Source organism: Lepeophtheirus salmonis, chromosome 1 (assembly GCF_016086655.4).
Source record: "Lepeophtheirus salmonis chromosome 1, UVic_Lsal_1.4, whole genome shotgun sequence".
NCBI lineage: Eukaryota > Metazoa > Arthropoda > Copepoda > Siphonostomatoida > Caligidae > Lepeophtheirus > Lepeophtheirus salmonis.
In genome coordinates, this window is record NC_052131.2 from 45,244,977 (window position 1) to 45,263,147 (window position 18,171).

General features: G+C 31.1%; 1 protein-coding gene and 1 long non-coding RNA gene across 2 annotated transcripts; one reads left to right on the plus strand and one right to left on the minus strand.

Annotated features, from left to right (window-relative positions):
* The first annotated feature begins 5,274 nt into the window (after nucleotides 1–5,274).
* LOC121130126 (uncharacterized) lies at nucleotides 5,275–6,636 on the plus strand. Its single transcript, XM_040725889.2, has 4 exons — nucleotides 5,275–5,764; nucleotides 5,832–5,973; nucleotides 6,038–6,130; nucleotides 6,218–6,636. Exons 1-4 carry the CDS (start codon nucleotides 5,518–5,520, stop codon nucleotides 6,441–6,443), a joined length of 708 nt encoding a protein of 235 aa, XP_040581823.1. The 5' UTR covers nucleotides 5,275–5,517; the 3' UTR covers nucleotides 6,444–6,636.
* Nucleotides 6,637–16,786: 10,150 nt separating this feature from the next.
* LOC139907681 (uncharacterized) lies at nucleotides 16,787–17,360 on the minus strand. The gene is made up of 3 exons (XR_011784405.1): nucleotides 17,225–17,360; nucleotides 17,091–17,159; nucleotides 16,787–17,022 (listed from the first exon to the last, which is right to left on the minus strand). It is a non-coding gene; the product is annotated as an uncharacterized lncRNA (long non-coding RNA).
* Nucleotides 17,361–18,171: the final 811 nt, after the last annotated feature.

The window sequence follows — 18,171 nt, forward strand, 5'->3', positions numbered from 1 at the left end:
AAAATTGATATCATTGAAAATGAAAATAAAGAGGACATTTCGGATCGTGAAATAAATTCACGCAGGATCAAATCTTCTGAGACTCTGACCTACCATTTAGAACCAGATGAAAAATGAACAATATTGAAGACTTATCTAAATCAAAACTACAATGTGGCATGATGGAGAAAAAAGAAACAAAAGCAAGGATTGTCAATCATGCTAGCAAGTGCAAGTGAAATATCTGAAGATCTTACAGAAATATGTAAAGAAATAAAAACATTCTTCTCCGAGCTATATCAATGCTTCGATTGAACAGGACTTAAGAAATGCTTCAGATGTACCCATCGATCAGCATACTTCTGTAAAGAACTGAGATGTAATGCAGACAGTAAATTCACAATTCCTCCGGATGATAATAATTTCATCGAGAAACATTTAACAATACAAGAAATCACAACTGCTGTGAGAGAAAATGCTAAATCTAATAAAACTCCTGGACAATCTGGTTTTAGTTTTGAATTTTACAAAAATATATACTTTATATCGCTCCTATCTTATTACAATTTTACGAAAAGATAATGAGCGTCAGATTTTTTCCTGAATGTGCGTCTGATGGAAATATCATACTGATTTCTAAAAAATAAAATAAAGATGCAAAATTCATACAAAATTGTTTTGAGGCCTCTTAGCTGTCATTACAAGATTTTTACATACATTATGTTCAATTGCATAAACAACGTACTTGATAAAATTTTACATGAATCTCAGTATGACTTCTTAAAACATAAACTAATGGACTACATTCCTTTCACTCTACAAACGTGTATAGAAAGTCACCAAGAGCGGACTTTAATGAATGTGCATTTCGCCATGGCCTATAATACGTTATCACACGAATATATTATGAAAACGCTTTACAAAAAGGGTTTTTATATATCATTCGAATGGTAGGCGTAACCTTTCAAGAAACAGAACAGCTATAAGCTATGGAAACCAGTGAACTTATTTTGAAATAAAAGGGGCGTCCGCCAGGGGATCCCCTGTCTGCAACAATTTTCATCATATTGTGACAAACTTATTCGTGATGTTCACTCAGAAGCCACGATAAAGGGATTTCAACTATCTGACAGAATTTTAAAATGTCTGTGCTATGCAGACGACTAACTATGGTGTTTTTAAGGAGTCCTATCAAATATAAAAATTAAGTAAAATATTTATACGTATATTTAAATTTTAACCAAAAAATCTGGTCTTTTGTGAATGAAGAGAAACACGAACATTTATGTCCTTATAGCCCCCTAATACCCAATGAGTCGCGGCAATTTGGTTTGGAACAAAGGTCAAATTATTAGGATCACGGGTTGGCCCCGATAATTATGTTGATGAATTATAAGAAATCCTCTCAAGGATAATTCTAAAAGGAAGTATTGGTCGCTGTACTGGTAAAAAATTTCCTAAGACTGACCTATAGAACTTCCCAAGATCCATCACAAAATCCTTTGAGCCTAGCCGAGAATCCCCCAGTTTTTCGAAGACTTTGGATAGGCCCGAGTATGGGCAGTCGGTGTATTTTTATCCTTTTGTAACTAGAAAGTGGTTCAATTGGACGCTCCAAAAGTATTGTGTGTCTCACAATTTCCTGATCCAATAGAAGTTGAGGCATTTCCAAAAATTAGCAAATTATATCCCGCTTAAACCGCCATATTTTATTGGATTGTGTTTTCTTTGAGTTGATACATTTTTCTTCTTTAAGATTTTAATGAAAGAATCTTCGAATACATTAAGCTATATTTAGAGAGAATGGAGATATTGGGAACAAGTGGGAGATTTTGGAAACAATTTACGTGTTCCGTGCGCTTATTCTATCCCATGTGCAGAAATTTAGCATAGTGGCTTAAAGCTATTTTTATCCTTGAGAGGATTTCTGTATAATTCATCAACATACTATCGGGGCCAACCCACGATCCTAATAATTTGAGGCATTTTTCAAAAATAAATTGTGGCCACTCTTTGGATATTAGGTGGCTATAAGGACATAAATTTTTGGTTTTCTCTTCATTCACAAAAGACCAGATTTGTCGGAAAAACATTTAAGCATGCGTATAAATGTTTTAATCGATTTTAGTGTTTTGATAGGACTCACTGAAAACACCATAGTTAGGTCGTCTACATAGCACATATATTTTAAAGTTCTGTGAGATAGTTGAAATCCTTTTATCGTGGCTTCTGAGTGAACATCACGAATAAGTTTGTCTAGGCATTTGATGAAAATTGTTGCAGACAGTGGATCTCCCTGGTGAACGCCCCTTTTATTCTCAAAATAGCTGCACTGGTTTCCATACTTTATGGCTGTTCTATTTCTTGCTAAGGTTACGCCGACCATTCGAATGATATATTCTTCAAACCCCTTTCTGTACAGCGTTTTGATAATCTATTCGTGTGATAAAGTATTATAAGACTTGGCGAAATCCACGGCCATTAACGTCAGCCCTTGGGCACTTTCTATACACGTTTGTAGAGTAAAAGGAATGCAGTCCATTAGCTTATGCTTTAAAAGGCCATACTGAGATTCATGTAAAATTTTATTCAATACGTTGTTTATGCGACTTAATATAATGTATATAAAAATCTTGTTAAGGCAGTTTTGCATAGTAAGAGGCCTCGAATTTTTTATAAACTTTACATCTTTATTTTGTTTAGCAATCAGTATGATATTTCCATCAGACGCATATTCAGGAAAATATTCTACACTCATTATCTTTTCGTAAAATTGCAATATAATAGGAGCAAATTATATCTTTTTTTGTAAAATTCAAAACTAAAACCAGATTGTCCAGGAGTTTTATTAGATTTAGCGTTTTCTCTCAATCCTTCCGAAATAAAATGTTTTCACACCAGTCCAATTGGGGAATAATAATTCAGATATATATTAAAAACTCTGATGGTTGTTTAAACCTACCTGTAAACTTATTCCAATAATTATGATTGATAAAATCATCACAAAATCAAATGATATTTAATGTAATATAATATTAAGACTCATTATTAGGTAACAAATAATTAAGTTTGAATAAGGACCCTGATAGGATAAAAATATTTCAATTAGGCATTGAATTCACTCTTATCCGAGTTCATCCATGTCCAAGAAGATAAACGCGAATTTGCACACTACGACTCCCGTGCAAAGTATTCCTGAAATTTATTCTGCTGTCATGATTCATGGTAGATATAAGAAAAAGTGGTATTGCCTTACATAATTAGATCTCCTCCGGCCTCATACCTCAGTACTGCATACGGGTGGACTCCGAGAGAACTCACCCCCTCCTCCGAATACTCTATAAGAGCCAAATTCACAACTTCTTCCACACAATTAGAACTTCCATCTGATTTTGTGACCCTTTGAATTGCTAATTAACCAAACAACTTGGAAAAGTCGAGATCCTTCCGCTTCACTTCGCGTCTTCTCTTCCTTAGACAGTAATAATATTCTTCCCTTCACTTCGCGTCCCTACACTTAACGTACGGAAGTTATTTCCTTATTATTGAAAGGTTGCGATAATTGATTTTCAGCTATCCACTGTCGCTGTCTCCAATTTCTAGACAGAAAGAGACGTGCAAAATTATACAGGATACCCCGATAATTTAGTATAATTATTTCATTGATATATGAATACATAGTAGTCACATAAATATCTAGTTGTACTAATGAAAGAAAAGAAGAACGCATAAAAAGAGTTTTTATTCTTAAATTAAAAAAATAATTAAAAGCTATTTTTATTATTTAACGACAAACCCAAACTTAGCGGGGGCCCTTTTTGAAAGTTTTTTATTTTGAAATTAGAAATAGAGAAAAATATTAACATTTGAAAAAATGTCATTCAATCATCATTGGAAAAGGGAAGGAAATATGTTTGACCGTTCTAAAAAAAAGGTAATTAAAAAACCAAATGAACTAAATTATTTATTATGAAAGGCCCTTTATTAATTTTAGGAAAATGAAAAGGCCCATATTTCATTTTTTTTAAAAGTCACTTCATATTAGGTATATAAAAAATGAGATGTTAGTCGGAAAATTTGAATAAAGTATTCAAAACCTACCCAAAGAATAATCTTTGAATCTGCCCTAAAAACATGTACTCTTTTTTCTTCCTTTTTTTTGTGTGCTTAGTTTGTCAAACTAAGGTTATATTCTTTAGTTGAATACTAATTATATGAAAGTAAAAATTGATTTAAACAATCGTGTAACGAATGTCTTATATTCTGAAGGCATAAAATAAATATAACAACCCAAACAAAGTTGAAACTTGAATAGGGTTTTGAATTTTCCAAAGCTGTTATCATGATAATTTAATTTTTGCGGAGGGGAATTCAAAATGCGGAAGTTTATAGATAATGAAGAATAACACTGATTATGGGTTGGGGTGTTATAATACTCTACCAAGTCACATCTGAAGGAGAGGGTGAGTGTTACTCCTCACCGGAGTGTCCAGTCTCCAGAGGCTTCCATCAGAAGAAGTGAACCAAGCTCGAGTCTGACTACATAGTCAAGGTTTACAAGGGATTTAAGCCTCATATTAAAGCAATTAAAGAGCTGAGGGCTCACATATTGGTTAAAAGTTATGCCAAGTACTATTTTTAGTTGATTTTGTTAAATAAACATCCTAACAAAACCTATCGTTTACATTTTTCTCTTGAAAAATTGATTTTTTTTTTGTACTAATAGATAAGATCAACCGTGTATATCGCTCAAACCAGTAGCGGACTTTCACACAGGAAGTCATGTATAATTTTAGCCCTCCTACACCACAGATTAACTAAAAATGGGCACTTTGTTGGGGAAATTTCGGATTTTATATATTATTTTAGAAGGTAAACTTAAGATCTTCTTTTTATTACAAAAAAATATATTTCTACCCTAATATAGGGCTCTATAAAAAGGCATTGCAGGAGAAGCATGGAGCCTATGGCTCCTCTGATATTCCGCCACTGGTTCAAACCCTAGTATAGAGTCTTTGACGTTAAATAAGAAGGGGAAATAGATTACAGTTAGGATACTATTTAAGCAATACTCAAAAAAGTGGTAGCAAAATGAAAAAAAATATTACATACATTTAGAAAAATCCTTAGCGGGCATATTCTTAGTAATAAATCCCGACATATTGAGGAGAAAATATTTATCTGCATGTTTCATTTAATCTGTGTTAGTGAAGCTATTATGTAATTGTACATATATATTTGTAAATCCTGGTGCGTTAAATTTAATTCTTTTCATAATTAAATATTTAAATATTTTAAATAGTATGTATAATATTTGTACGTATTGTAATTACTATAGTAATATTAATGATATAGATCCCCTCTCGGTTTCATGGAATCAATAAGTAATGAAAGTTTGTCGGCAGACACAACCATCAATGGAAACTTTTTCACCACAAAAATACATTTTGATTTCACATTCAGTAATCAAATTCCCTTGTACGGAAAAAGAATAAAACATATCCATAAGAAAATACTTGCAACTACATATACTAGGACATGACATCCAACTGCACACATCGGCCTCTCATCCCATCATCACTGGGATGCTTCATACTAATCCTACTTCTCTCGAGTCTCCTATTCGTGGATGCAAATATAGGCAACGCCAATCTACAAAACATAATCTCTCTTATTCCTTCATATCAACTCCAAATCCAAGAAAGCTTATTTAAGCCATTTTCATTCAATGTGTCTTCTCTCGTCGCTGCTGCCATCGTAGGGAACTTTATATTTGTTTTTCTGAGTAAGGGACTATTCCTCACAGTCATACCATGGTCATGATCTCCTATATATTTCTTGTTTGCTTTCAGTGTTTTACGTTCTTGCTTTCCTTCCCGAAAATAGGATCGGATCCTCAAAACGGAATGGGAATACCTTTTACGGAGATTATGAGGAGGATTACTACGATGGAGACTACTTCTATGATGAACGACGCCGAAGACTTCAAAAAAGGTGTGAGCATCACAAATAATTTTTTTTTAAAGATATACATTTATATGCTGTTCTTTATTTTCAGGTCAGACATCCTTCCCCTGCTTGACTTGTCATTCCCAGCATCACAAGAAGAGATGGAAAGTAGATCCAGTAAAGCTACTCGTATCAAAAATGGGTAAATTTCTTAAGCATGCGACTCATTAATGATGAAAAGAGTCAAAACTAATTCATAGCATATTTTCTCTTTAATCCATGCATGTAGTTTATCCCACTTCTTCACTTACCCTGCGGAGAGAATATCAAATGCCTTCCAGGATCTGTATCAAATCTATGAAAACTATTGGAGAGGTGTAGTTGGAAGTAGCAAACTTCAAAGTAGGAAAATTAAACTTAAACAGGAGGAAGCTTTTCTACGAAAGTCAGCCTCTCATTATCAAAAACACAAAAAGTTCCTCCTGGAAAAGGAAAAAGGAACTACCATCGACTGAGACATTCATACTAAACAACTCGATTTGTTTTTCTTAAAATACCTCCTGTCTAGAATGTACTGAACGGAAATGATACTTCAAATTACTCACGACACTCATTACTATTGACCCTTAATGTAGTATTCGTATGTACATATTAAATCTATCGTGTTCTGTAGAAAATTGTAAAATTCAACAATAAAAATCAAAGATCTAAAAAAACTTTATAACATTCCCAAAACAACCTCTACAATTATTTTTTTTAATGTTCCTTTAATTGGTTAGATGGAGTTGCACTGATTAAGTATAAATACACATTATAGTACTACAATTAATCCATCTAACTTTTGGTGAAATACATATACATATAGTATATTTCTATCTTTAGGAATCACCGGGGCGCAAATATAAACACTTCAAGTTCAAGAGAATAACTCTCGAGCATGTTGTCCATGAGCTATGGCAATTCTGTCTACAAAATTTTAAGTTAAAGATATATCAATTTATCCAATTTTCACCTACAAGAATTTTCAATTACCTCAAAGGTCCTTTATCCTCATTTTAAACACATTAATAATGAAATAAACAGTCTTATTATGAACCCTTTCATTCTTTGCTCTTCAAACTATGCGTGCATCATGGATGTTAATTAGTTAAACTGTATAAACAATTGGTTTATTTCCCTAATTGCAAGTATTTACATCTCAATTCCATGAAATGAACAAAAATAAAGCTATACTATCAATTAAATGTTATTTGGATATTTATAATTATTAGGGGTGTACCGATGCATCAGAATTGACCTTTTTTGAAGTATAGGAATCGGATCAATACTACCGATTCACCCGATACTTACACATACTTTTTTATATACAGTATTAAGCAAAAAAGAATAGTTTTATAGTTTTTAAATTTTATTATTTCAAAAGTCAGCCAATAAAAGGAGGCGAAGATCATAGTATAGAATATACTACCAACCTTTATTTAAATGTTCTAACAATTAAACTGTATTTTTCCCCTACAAAAATCCCATTTTTACCTATAAAGAAGAAACCAAGTATCGATACATGTTTTTCTATCAAGAGATTGTTTCGCACATAAATGAGTTGATGAATAAAAGGGATTGAAAACGAAGAAATTGTACTCAATGGTTGGGATGTATGTATTAGGCATTTGTCAATGTTTTTAAAAACTTTTACTTCACCAGGCGTATCAAATCCCTTTTAGTCCGTCCGATCTCAAGGAGGTTTGTATAGTTGTTTTTTATTTTTTAAAAAATTCAACATTGTTCGAAAATATGTGTATGATTTAAAATAGACTGATTTATCCATCGAAAAAATGGCTCGCGGACCATATGCTTGTCCTTAAATTTTACTACTAGAACCATTTTCCTTTATACTTTCTTTAGATGTAAATTATAGCACTTAATTGTGGAAGAGGCCTATAAAACTGGTAAAAAAATGTGCTATCAGTTTTTAAACAAATTGCTTATCCACCAATATTCAGGAATAAATTATGAAGTACCACTATACTATTGAGAGTAGAATACTTTGTGAATGTGCCCCTTTTCATGAGCACACTCACACGTAAGTCATAAATACTCAATACAATAATACTTACATCCATTCATATGACGTGTTCTCTCCTCAAGAATGAAAGACAAATAATAAGAGTTTGAGGAAAAAAAAGTAATATGTTTATGAGTATTTTAGTCTCTAGAGCGCTCACTAACAAAAACAAACTAAATTGGTTTTAATATTTTAGCGCAGCGTTTATTTTTTTATTCAAATCTTAAGATATAGGATAAAACCATACGAATTATGATATTCATAAGAGAGCAATAAAAAAAAACTAAACTGTTGTATATATTCGATGCTACATGCAAAAGCCTCGAATATTTCATTAATACTACTATATCAATATGTCTTAGATAAAAAATATGTAAATGACTTACATCAGGGATAACTATATACAGTTCCCCTTATATTCATGTTGGATGCTATATGTACACACCTCCAATATTTCATAAATACTAATACATTGTTATTTCTTAGTTCAAAATATGTTGATCATATACATCAGGAAGCACTATACACAATGCACTCTGTGACTGTTTTTCATACATTTAGACATACATACGTGTATAACCCTTACTTAATTATTGAGATTTGTATAAAAATAAAGTTCGCTCTGGATTGGTCTCAGAAGTTTTTGATCTGGACCGGTCCAAAGCAAAAAATATGTATAGATCGGTCTAAAGGAAAATACAGTCTAATTTGGTCCAAAAAGAAAAGAAGAAGGTTTAAACCGCTTTAACATATAAATGGTTTATGACCCCATAAGTGTTTTCGAATTGTCAACACTGTACAGTGACGTCATACGAATTTTAAACAGAGATAGATTCGAAGAATTTCTACTTCCTCATTCATCCTGGAATATGGAACTCCGAATTCGAGTCTCTCTTCAAATGAGATATCGAGTTAAAAATTCCTTGGATTCCTTTGGTTCTAACTCTTGTAGAGCACAGACGTCACCTAATGCGGTCTTAATGAATTAGTAATTATGTAATTAAAAGCATATCTACATTTCAAATTGGTATTTGTTTCAGTTTAAGGGTTATAATTTCAAACTGTAATTTTTTTTTTTCCGTCTTCAAAGAATTTAAAGGGAATTTTCATCTTAATTCTTTAAAGAATGGTCTTATCATAAACAAATATTTATATAGACCTACAGGAAGGAAAGGGAGCAGTATGAAAACACTTTCCTAAGTTAACAATGAGTTAACTAATGATCAGTAAATTTCTCTGTTCATTAAAAATGAAGTGCTTATTTTCCCATGTAAGTATGAATACCTTGTGTAGCATATGGACTAAAAAATCAGTAACACATGTATTTAAATTTCTAATTTCTTCAAAAAAAAATAATGAGAGGAGAAACGACGAGTAAACTTGTCCCAAAAAATTGTATTTACATACTACAATGTTATGTTATAAGAAAAAAGGGAGGTTGTGTCATTATTGCACAATATATATTCATTATTTATTCAACTATGACGTAATATCTTTAAAAAATATTTGAAGAACAAGGAAAGACTTCAATTGATGAATAATGAAGGTATTAAATGATTAATTTTATATGTATTGATGTTTCAAATATATATTTTATGCTCAATGTTAGGCCCATATCCATTTTTTTTCAATTGAAATATAAGGTCTATTCTATAACTTCAGACTTTTACGAAAAAATAAAAAAGATATTTGCTTCTAAGTAAGGTACTTCTTTTAACTCGATTTTTTAGTGGTTATATACATTTTTATTAATTGTAATTAAGATTAAGTAATAAATACGGGTGCCGCGAAAAATCTTTACACTTTCAATCTAGAACTTTATCAAGATGTATTCAGCAATCAGTTGTTACAGGATATGTTAATAAAATAACTAGTATGATGTCTTGCCTACCCTAATCATCAATGTAATCCCCCTTGGCAGCAATGATGGCTTCCAGGCGGCCATGAAAGCCCTTGCACCCATTTCAGATGAGGTCCTCAGACATGGCATCACAGTGCTGGTTGACAGTGTCCTTGAAGTTATTGATATTTGGGCGACGGACGGTGCAGGCATTTGACTCAACATGCACCTAAAAAGTGAAGTCCAATGGGTTGGCATCTGGTGAGCAGGAGCCATATTTTCTTTGGCCAGAAAGGCAAGTTGTCCTACAACGACTTCTGGGCCTTTTTGGACGTGTTTGCAGGCACACCACCTTATGTCCGGGTTCCTGTTGGAGATCTCGGTTGGTTTCTTGCCAGCATCCAAAAGTGTGCGTATCGAAATTCGTTGGTTACGTTCAGATGGCATTTTCTTGTCTTCTAAGATACTTAGGATTTTTTTTTTTTTTTTTTTTTTTTGTATTTGACGAGAACAATTTTACCACATTCACAAAAACGTTGATTTATGTAGCAAAAACGAAGTATAAAGATTTTTTTACCGCATCTGGTAATTCCTTTTTCATATGTTGAATGGTTGTATCAATTTGTTATTTACTTTGATTTTCATCTATATAGTTCTTTCATGTCGAAATATGGCACTAAGTTGTAGCTATACATTAAAAACTTGATTTTTAAAAAAAAAGCTTTAAAGGCCAAAACTGTAGAGATTGAATGTTTAATGGTCATTTTCGTGTTCTACGGTTTTAATAACACAAATAAATGGGGGTTTAAGCCTTCGCACAAAAATAGCGTTGTATGGACAAATCATTGGATTTGTTCCATTCCGACCACACATATTTTTGCAACAATGCTATAAAAACCAAATATTTAGAACGGTATATTTTAGTTAATTTTACTCTGCCGTCCTTGGATTTCCTGGGACTTCAATCCCCACGCTGGGTTTGGAGGTTAATATTCATGTACATATACATAGAAATAGCTAAAATATAATATCTAGATATATCAATAAAGAAATGTTTCTCTCTCAAGTCCCCGGATACACTGTATATATATGGAGTGTTCCATGATGTATATGTACATGAATATATTCTGATCTAATAAATACAAACGTAGTCGTATTCATAAAATATTGCAGGTGTGTTCATATAACTTCACACGTATATACAGGGTGCACTGTATATAATGGTCGATGATGTAAATCATATAACTATTTTTATACGAGAAATAATAACCTCTACTTTGGTCCAGTCAATAATTTCATAATATTGACTACAATTTAAATTTAACTTAGATATTTTAACACTCAAGGGAACAATTTTGAATGGCTAGCTCATGAAGATCGAATTCTCTTCCATGCAGTTTTCGAATCCCGGGTCTATCATCACATACAATACTAAGAAAAATATTTTAGACTAGAAAAATAAGCATTAGGTTGTATAACAGGTCGAACAATTTTTAGAAAATCTTTCTTCTTGTTCTTTAATCCATTTTTTTTTATTGAAAAAAAATATGCTTTGCCCCATCTTTTACTTATTCTTCTTTATAGTGAGCCACATAGGAGTATGGACAATCATAACAAAACTTACCACCCCAATCAAGTGTTGGAAAGATCTTCTTTAGCCATAAAATCCGATTCACAGAAGTAAGCCATCTCGCAAGATTTATATTTCCTGGATTTAAAAAAATAATATCATCCAAAAAGAGTCCTGATATAAGTATTTTTGATCTGTACCTTATATGAAAAACCTGTATTAACATTTGTATCATCACATCCAATAGCTTCAATGGAATGTTTTTGGGTTTTTTCCCTTAAAGTGCTAATAATGTCCTCACACAAGCAACGAGCTTTTCCATTATTTGTGTTAAAATATCCTAAATACTTTTTATTCGGTTCCAAAATCAAGGATACATGATCTTCTGTTTCTTTTTTTAGGTTGACTTGGCAGAGGAATATTTCCAGCACATTCTTCTCTTCTTATTCCCCTAACTATATTTTAGTCTATGAAATTTTGTCTCTTGGATTTATTCATAATTCCAATACCATCCAATAAAGATGTCAATAGCAATGTATCCCTCTACATGTCTCACCTACCCTGTCACAGGCTTCTGCTGAGGAAGACAAACATTTTATTTCGGCATTAAAATTATTAGTTGGACTCATTTTTTCTTCGGGTATTATCCTCGTAAGAGTCTTTTTTGGTAGTAAAAAAATCCTCACTACTTCTATCACTTATGACAGAAAATGCATCATCTGGATTTACTTTATCAATTCAAGATTGATTTTGGAGTGAAAAAAAAAAATATATATATATTTTAATTTACTTAAAAAAAAAAAAAAAAACGTTGGGTAGGGAATACGTTTTGGAAGGGGGTAAGTCAATGTCGAAAGTTTGAGAACTAAAAGTCACTACTTAATAAATTATTAAACTTGAATTTTTCGAATTACCATGACATGTATGCTAAAAAAAATGAGGTATAATAAAATAATATTAGACATTGATATTTCAATCCTATGTCGGCACCTAAAAACATTTTCCAATCCATCTGAAATTGGGCAAGTTTGCTTATTTTTATGCCTTGAAAAAAAAAAACTAGCCCTATTTTGATTTTCGCCCAGCCCTACTAAGCATGTATAACAAGAGTACTGTTTTTTTAAAGTTAATCTCATACGTATATCATACATAATTCATATGTATGATATACGTATACTTGAATTATATATAAAAGCTGGTATATTAAAAAGAATTTTTTTTGTTATTAATGAACGCTCTAAAGACTAAAGTACTCGCCACTCATCCCAACATATTAAATCTTTTTTCTCAAACTCTTATGATTATTCTTTCATTCTTTAAGGGAAAACTCGTCATATGAATTTATATAAGTAGTATTGTATTAGAAACATTTTCTGATAAAAAGCAAAAGTTTGGGTGGGTAGCGAGGGGGGAGATTGTGTAGCTACGTTGAGTGGGCTTATCACTCAAAAATGGAGAGTAAGAGTGGGATTTCTTGGGAATTATATTCTATATTGTTAGAGAAATATATGACTTGTAGCTGAAGCCTAATTACTTCCGGCAATGCTGGTACTAGGGCTAGTTAATGAATAAGGATGTTTGTGATTCAGCACACATATATCATTTAAGTGTGGAATTTTTCCATCAATATTATTATTATTACTAGGATCAGTCATTTTTTTACAGATAATATGATGTTTCTGAAAATATAAGACATATACAAAAGATTAAACATATTTCTCAACTCACTTTTTATAGGTTGTACTTCCCAATAAAAAAAGATAGATAAATAGTTTCCTTGTGTTTAACTACTACACGCCTAATGTTTCTATATTAGGGAAACCCTCTACAATGCTTTATCAAGGAAAAATCAAATACGTTAATGACAATAGTGTTTGCTAAAAGGACCAAAGATTGTAAGATATTCAACAGAGCATTTTTAATGTTCGAAAATACTAAATCCGGGTTGGGGGGCTGCCCCATGCTTGATTATCAAGAATAAGTGCATATCACAAGGTAAAAAAAAAATAAAAAAAGTTATAAAAGTGCAGCATTTTGGACAAATTAAAATTTAAAAAATAAAATAAATAACATATATCTCCAGGTTTACAATATATTTTCTATAAAAAATGAGGATTTCAAATTATATTCTTTAAACAAATAAAAGAAATTTAAAAATATAAAAACAGGGCATTGCATGTTTATCTTTGCCCTAGGTCTTGCCTACTGTCAAACTTGAGCCCCAACCGTTTTCTTTTTGTAAGACATACCAGCAAAATTTTACAATTTGTAATATGTAAACTTCTTTTGAAGTACCAGAAATAGGGTATGTTGAAAATTGACATAAAATAAAAAATCTCCAGTGTGTAAAAATACAAAGAACTGAAAATGAGCGTGGTCACTCTAATAATTTGAAGAATGTTTTGGAGGAGAGTAGTTTAGTTGTTGTGTAAACCTTTTCAAATTGTCAAGGTGATCACGTCATTTTTTAATTACATACTGGCAATTTATATTTTTTGGACTATCATGATAGATATCATTGGTATCTTACACAAGCAAATACTACTCATGACACTGTTTTAATTTAATTCAATCTTTCATTTCATAGCTATTCTACTGATTTAAAAAATCGCCTCTAGTTGGTATAAAAGGTGGGAAAAAGTGTGCACGTTTCATTTATAGAGTACTCATTGCAGTATTTTACATATTTTTTTTTCTATTAGACCGATTTTTGTGTGTGTGTGTGTACGAGAGCAAAACACCATGTGAGGGACACGTGGGTACGCTATATAGATATGGGTATATACTATATTAAATTTGTGTTAGCCAATACAAATTTAGATACTTAGGTGATACCCAAGGTTAATAGAAATACAAAGTAATCGTGTACGACTGATGTTTGACTTCCAGGAGGCTTTTAATATTGACGTCATAGTAATTGAGTGGTGTGTGTTTTGTCAAAATCTGTTTTTATTGCTCAACAGTCGGTACAATACATCAGATTGAAAATTCTAGCATTAGTGACGTCATAGACTATGAGTGATTGCGTGTTTTGTTAAAATCTGGCTATCTTGCCCTGCAGTCGGTACAATACATCAGATTGAACATTATAGCAAGTCCGATTCCATGATGATGTAACCTTGTATTTCTATTAACCTTGTGTGAAACCCATACCCGTGGAACCGAACCAGGAACTTCTATAAATCAATACCCCTCAAAAAAGGTTCCCCACGGAATTACTCGTCAACAGGTAAAAATGTAAACAGTACTCAATTCTTTTTTATTGGTAGGTTTTTTTAACGTTGAATACTAAAAATAGGGTTTTATCATTTTGTTCCACTAATACTCGTGGTACTTAATCTTAAAATTGTAGTCACTTGTAGGATCAGTGTTTCCACTCAAAAAAAAAAAAAAAAAAAGAAAGAAGAAAATAATAATAATTATATGTATAAATATAGTCATTCAAGGATACCTTGTGAACTTCTTATGAAATTTTTTCTAAAATTAACGGTTGCCAAGAATCCAAAATTTACAATCCAGATTTCTTATTTTTTTTACATTTGTAGCCTTTTTCAACTTGTTTTATGTCCAATCGGGAGAAATATCGGATTTTTGTGTTAACGTGTGTCCAAAATCTTATTTTTGTAATACAAAAATTTGTTAAAAATTTAAAAAATATATTTGACCGCAAGTCGGGTTTTATTTTAACTTTTGTTAAAGAAACTAAAAAAAAAAAACTATGTTCCGATTGCAACTAGAAAGAGCCACTCCCTTTTTCTATGACATATTTTTTATGTCATTTGGTTTATAATTTCAACACAGCTAAAGAAAATAAGGCCATTAGTTATTTTTTTATTTATTTTACTATCTGACTCAATTAGAGTTTAATATCATTCCCGTTTGTGGAATTGTCGATTATAATATCAATAAAATATCAGTGTAAATAAAAATAACAATCAAATGTAAAGTAATATACCCCTTTTTCATCTGAAGTCATTGCTCAATCTTTTGCACATCCTGTTGCCTCTATCAATCTACTTAGTTATCTCTTTGTATAATTTATAAGATTTGTGAGAGCAAGCCAAGTAGTTCATTGTGTGTTTTTTGTGACATCATTTTCTTTCTTGAAAACTTAGCAAAAAGTGCAGACGATTTTGTCGCTCACTTTAAAAAAAATGACGTCTTATATGTATTGATGACAACATAATCAGGGAACCTTTTATTGTTATTGTCTTTCAAAAAGTAAGGGGCCAATGCCATTTCCCCTGTTGTGGCTCACAGTTACTTTAATTGTAGGGATAGTTTCGGGTAATACACGTTCCTGGAACTTAAATGAAAAAAAATACCCGTCATTAATCGTTCTACTTGTACTTATATACAAGGATATGACTTAGGAAACAAATAAGCTCATAGTTTTTGTTGACGTCATCATCAATCGTGAAAACTCAGTAAAAAATGCATACGGTTACGTCACCTATAGTTATAAATTGTTTCCTACCCGCACTATCATTAATAAGCAGGGTCGCTGGAACTATCCAAAATGGAAGGGCTAATGCTGTGTTGTCTATATTATTTATTCTTGAAGAGAGAACTGAGTTAAAATGTAGGTACTTAGAGTAAAAATGAGGGGTAATTTTTGCCCTAAATCATACGGAAGGGAACTTGTGTTTATTTCCATTATGCCCTAGCTGCTTGCATTTAATCTAATCTAATGGGACGACCTTATATTTTAATGGTTTTTTTTTAACAGAACAACGAATCATTTTTCTACAACTCTACTAATCAGTGACTCAGTTTCATTATTGCTTGTTTCTCTACTTCTGAAAACTCTTCGTAATTAAAACTATAGTACCAATTACTTGCGGGTATTAAAATATCCAGTTCTACCCTAGTCCAAAGATCAATGACCTGTGTATGCCTTGTTCTATCTCTAATAGGTATTTAATATTGGGAAGACATTTTTGGGTAGTATCTCGAATGCAAAGGATGGTTTGTCCCTAGATTTTGGGTAACTCCAATTCGTCCTGAGGAGGCTTACTACATTTATAAAACTATATAAATGAATATGTATTTTCTGAATTTAATGACATCAAAATCACTTTATTTGAGTATTATATAATTATTTGTCATTTAATAATTAATTTCCTTTAAATCAAGTTATACTATATTTACTTATAAAGTAAGGGTAAAATATTTCCTTTTCAGAAGGTAGAAGTAGTAGTTATTTAAATTTCATAAACGAACTTAGAATATAAAATTATATCATTATTGATGTTATTATTCAAAAGTTGAACGAGAAGTATATTCAAGGGCCCTTTCGTTTCAATACATTAAAATTATTATTAATTTTTTAATATAAGTGAAGGAAATTGTAATGGAAATTGAAAAACATTAAAAAGTTGTAAAATAAATCCAAAAATTATTCATTTCACATTTAAATCTAAATAATTAACTTTTACAAAAGATTAGGCCTTTGTTCCTAGCTGTGTCAGTAAGTCATAAAATATACCATTGATGGTAACCAGATTTGCATAATCACGCCACTTTAACCCAGTTAAAGCACACAAATCTTCGCCAAGAAACTATATACTCATGATAGGTACATTGATACTTGCTGTGTATGTAGAATATAATGACTGGACTCTATGAAAATAAGAGAATAGTACGAGTTTCTAAGTTATTGAAAAATTATTAATTTTGATTAAGAATACCGTTGGTGGATTTCCTGGAACTGGAGTTCCAACACCGGGCTCTGGAGCAAAACGAGAATCAGGAGCAGACTAGTACAAGAAAAAATACATTTATCATTTTTTGTATTTTAAGTTTTATACTTAATGAAAATTACCGTAGTTGGAGTATTTCTTGAATTTTGACTGTTGACAGACGAAATTAATACACAGAATAAAAAATAAATTGAAATAGCTTTATAGACCATTTTGATGCTTCAGGTATCAAATGGAAACTATTTTGTATTGAATCAGTGATTAACTGAACTTATATTGGTAAATATTTAATAACGGGGGATTTCCCAAGAATTTCCTGTAGGTGTAAAAATCCCCTGTATAGGTGAAAAAAAAGAAGGAAAAAAAAAAAAGTGTTCAAATGTTTTTAGAACAAGTTAAAGAAAACAAGAAAATCACATATCAAACACAACTCATGTCGATCTTCAATTCTAATACTATTCCAGAAAGGACTTATGCTTGATAGACAAAATTAATACACCAAATAAAAGTGTAATTGAAATTATTTATTGTTCAATTAATCGGAATTGGGAATCGGAGAATTAGATGTTTTATCTGCAATCTGTATCGAGAGAAAAGTATTTTCATTCGCGATTTTGATTCTTATTTAATACTTGTATTTAAGTATTTATTAATTTTCTAAATTATGAAAAAAAAAAAAAAAAAAAAAAGAGTTAAGGAAATTTTGCTTTTTGAAAATTTAACATTTCAAATATAATTTAATTAAAATTTTTTTTTTCCAAAAATTTAATTTTTGAAATTTTTTTCCAAAAAATTTAATTCTCTGTTAATAGCTATGTATTTTTGAAATTTTTCTCCAAAAACTTAATTTTAGATTTTTTTTTCCAAAAACTTTATATAAGAAATATTTAAAAAAAAAATTATTTTTTGGAAAACTTTGGAATTTTTTTTCCAAAAAAATTAACTTTTAGTAAATATGTATGCATTTTTGAATTTTTTTCACAAAATATTTAACTTTTTCTTCATAGTTGTGAATTTTTGAAAAGTTTTTAATTATCAAATTGTATGTTTGAAATTTTTTTTTTAAAGT

Bases quoted from the DNA above. Each gene is read 5' to 3' on its own strand.
- LOC121130126 (XM_040725889.2), top strand. From the start codon at position 5,518: ATGACATCCAACTGCACACATCGGCCTCTCATCCCATCATCACTGGGA. The intron at 5,974-6,037 runs GTGTGAGCATCA...CTTTATTTTCAG, and splicing joins CGCCGAAGACTTCAAAAAAG to GTCAGACATCCTTCCCCTGC. The intron at 6,131-6,217 runs GTAAATTTCTTA...CCATGCATGTAG, and splicing joins GCTACTCGTATCAAAAATGG to TTTATCCCACTTCTTCACTT.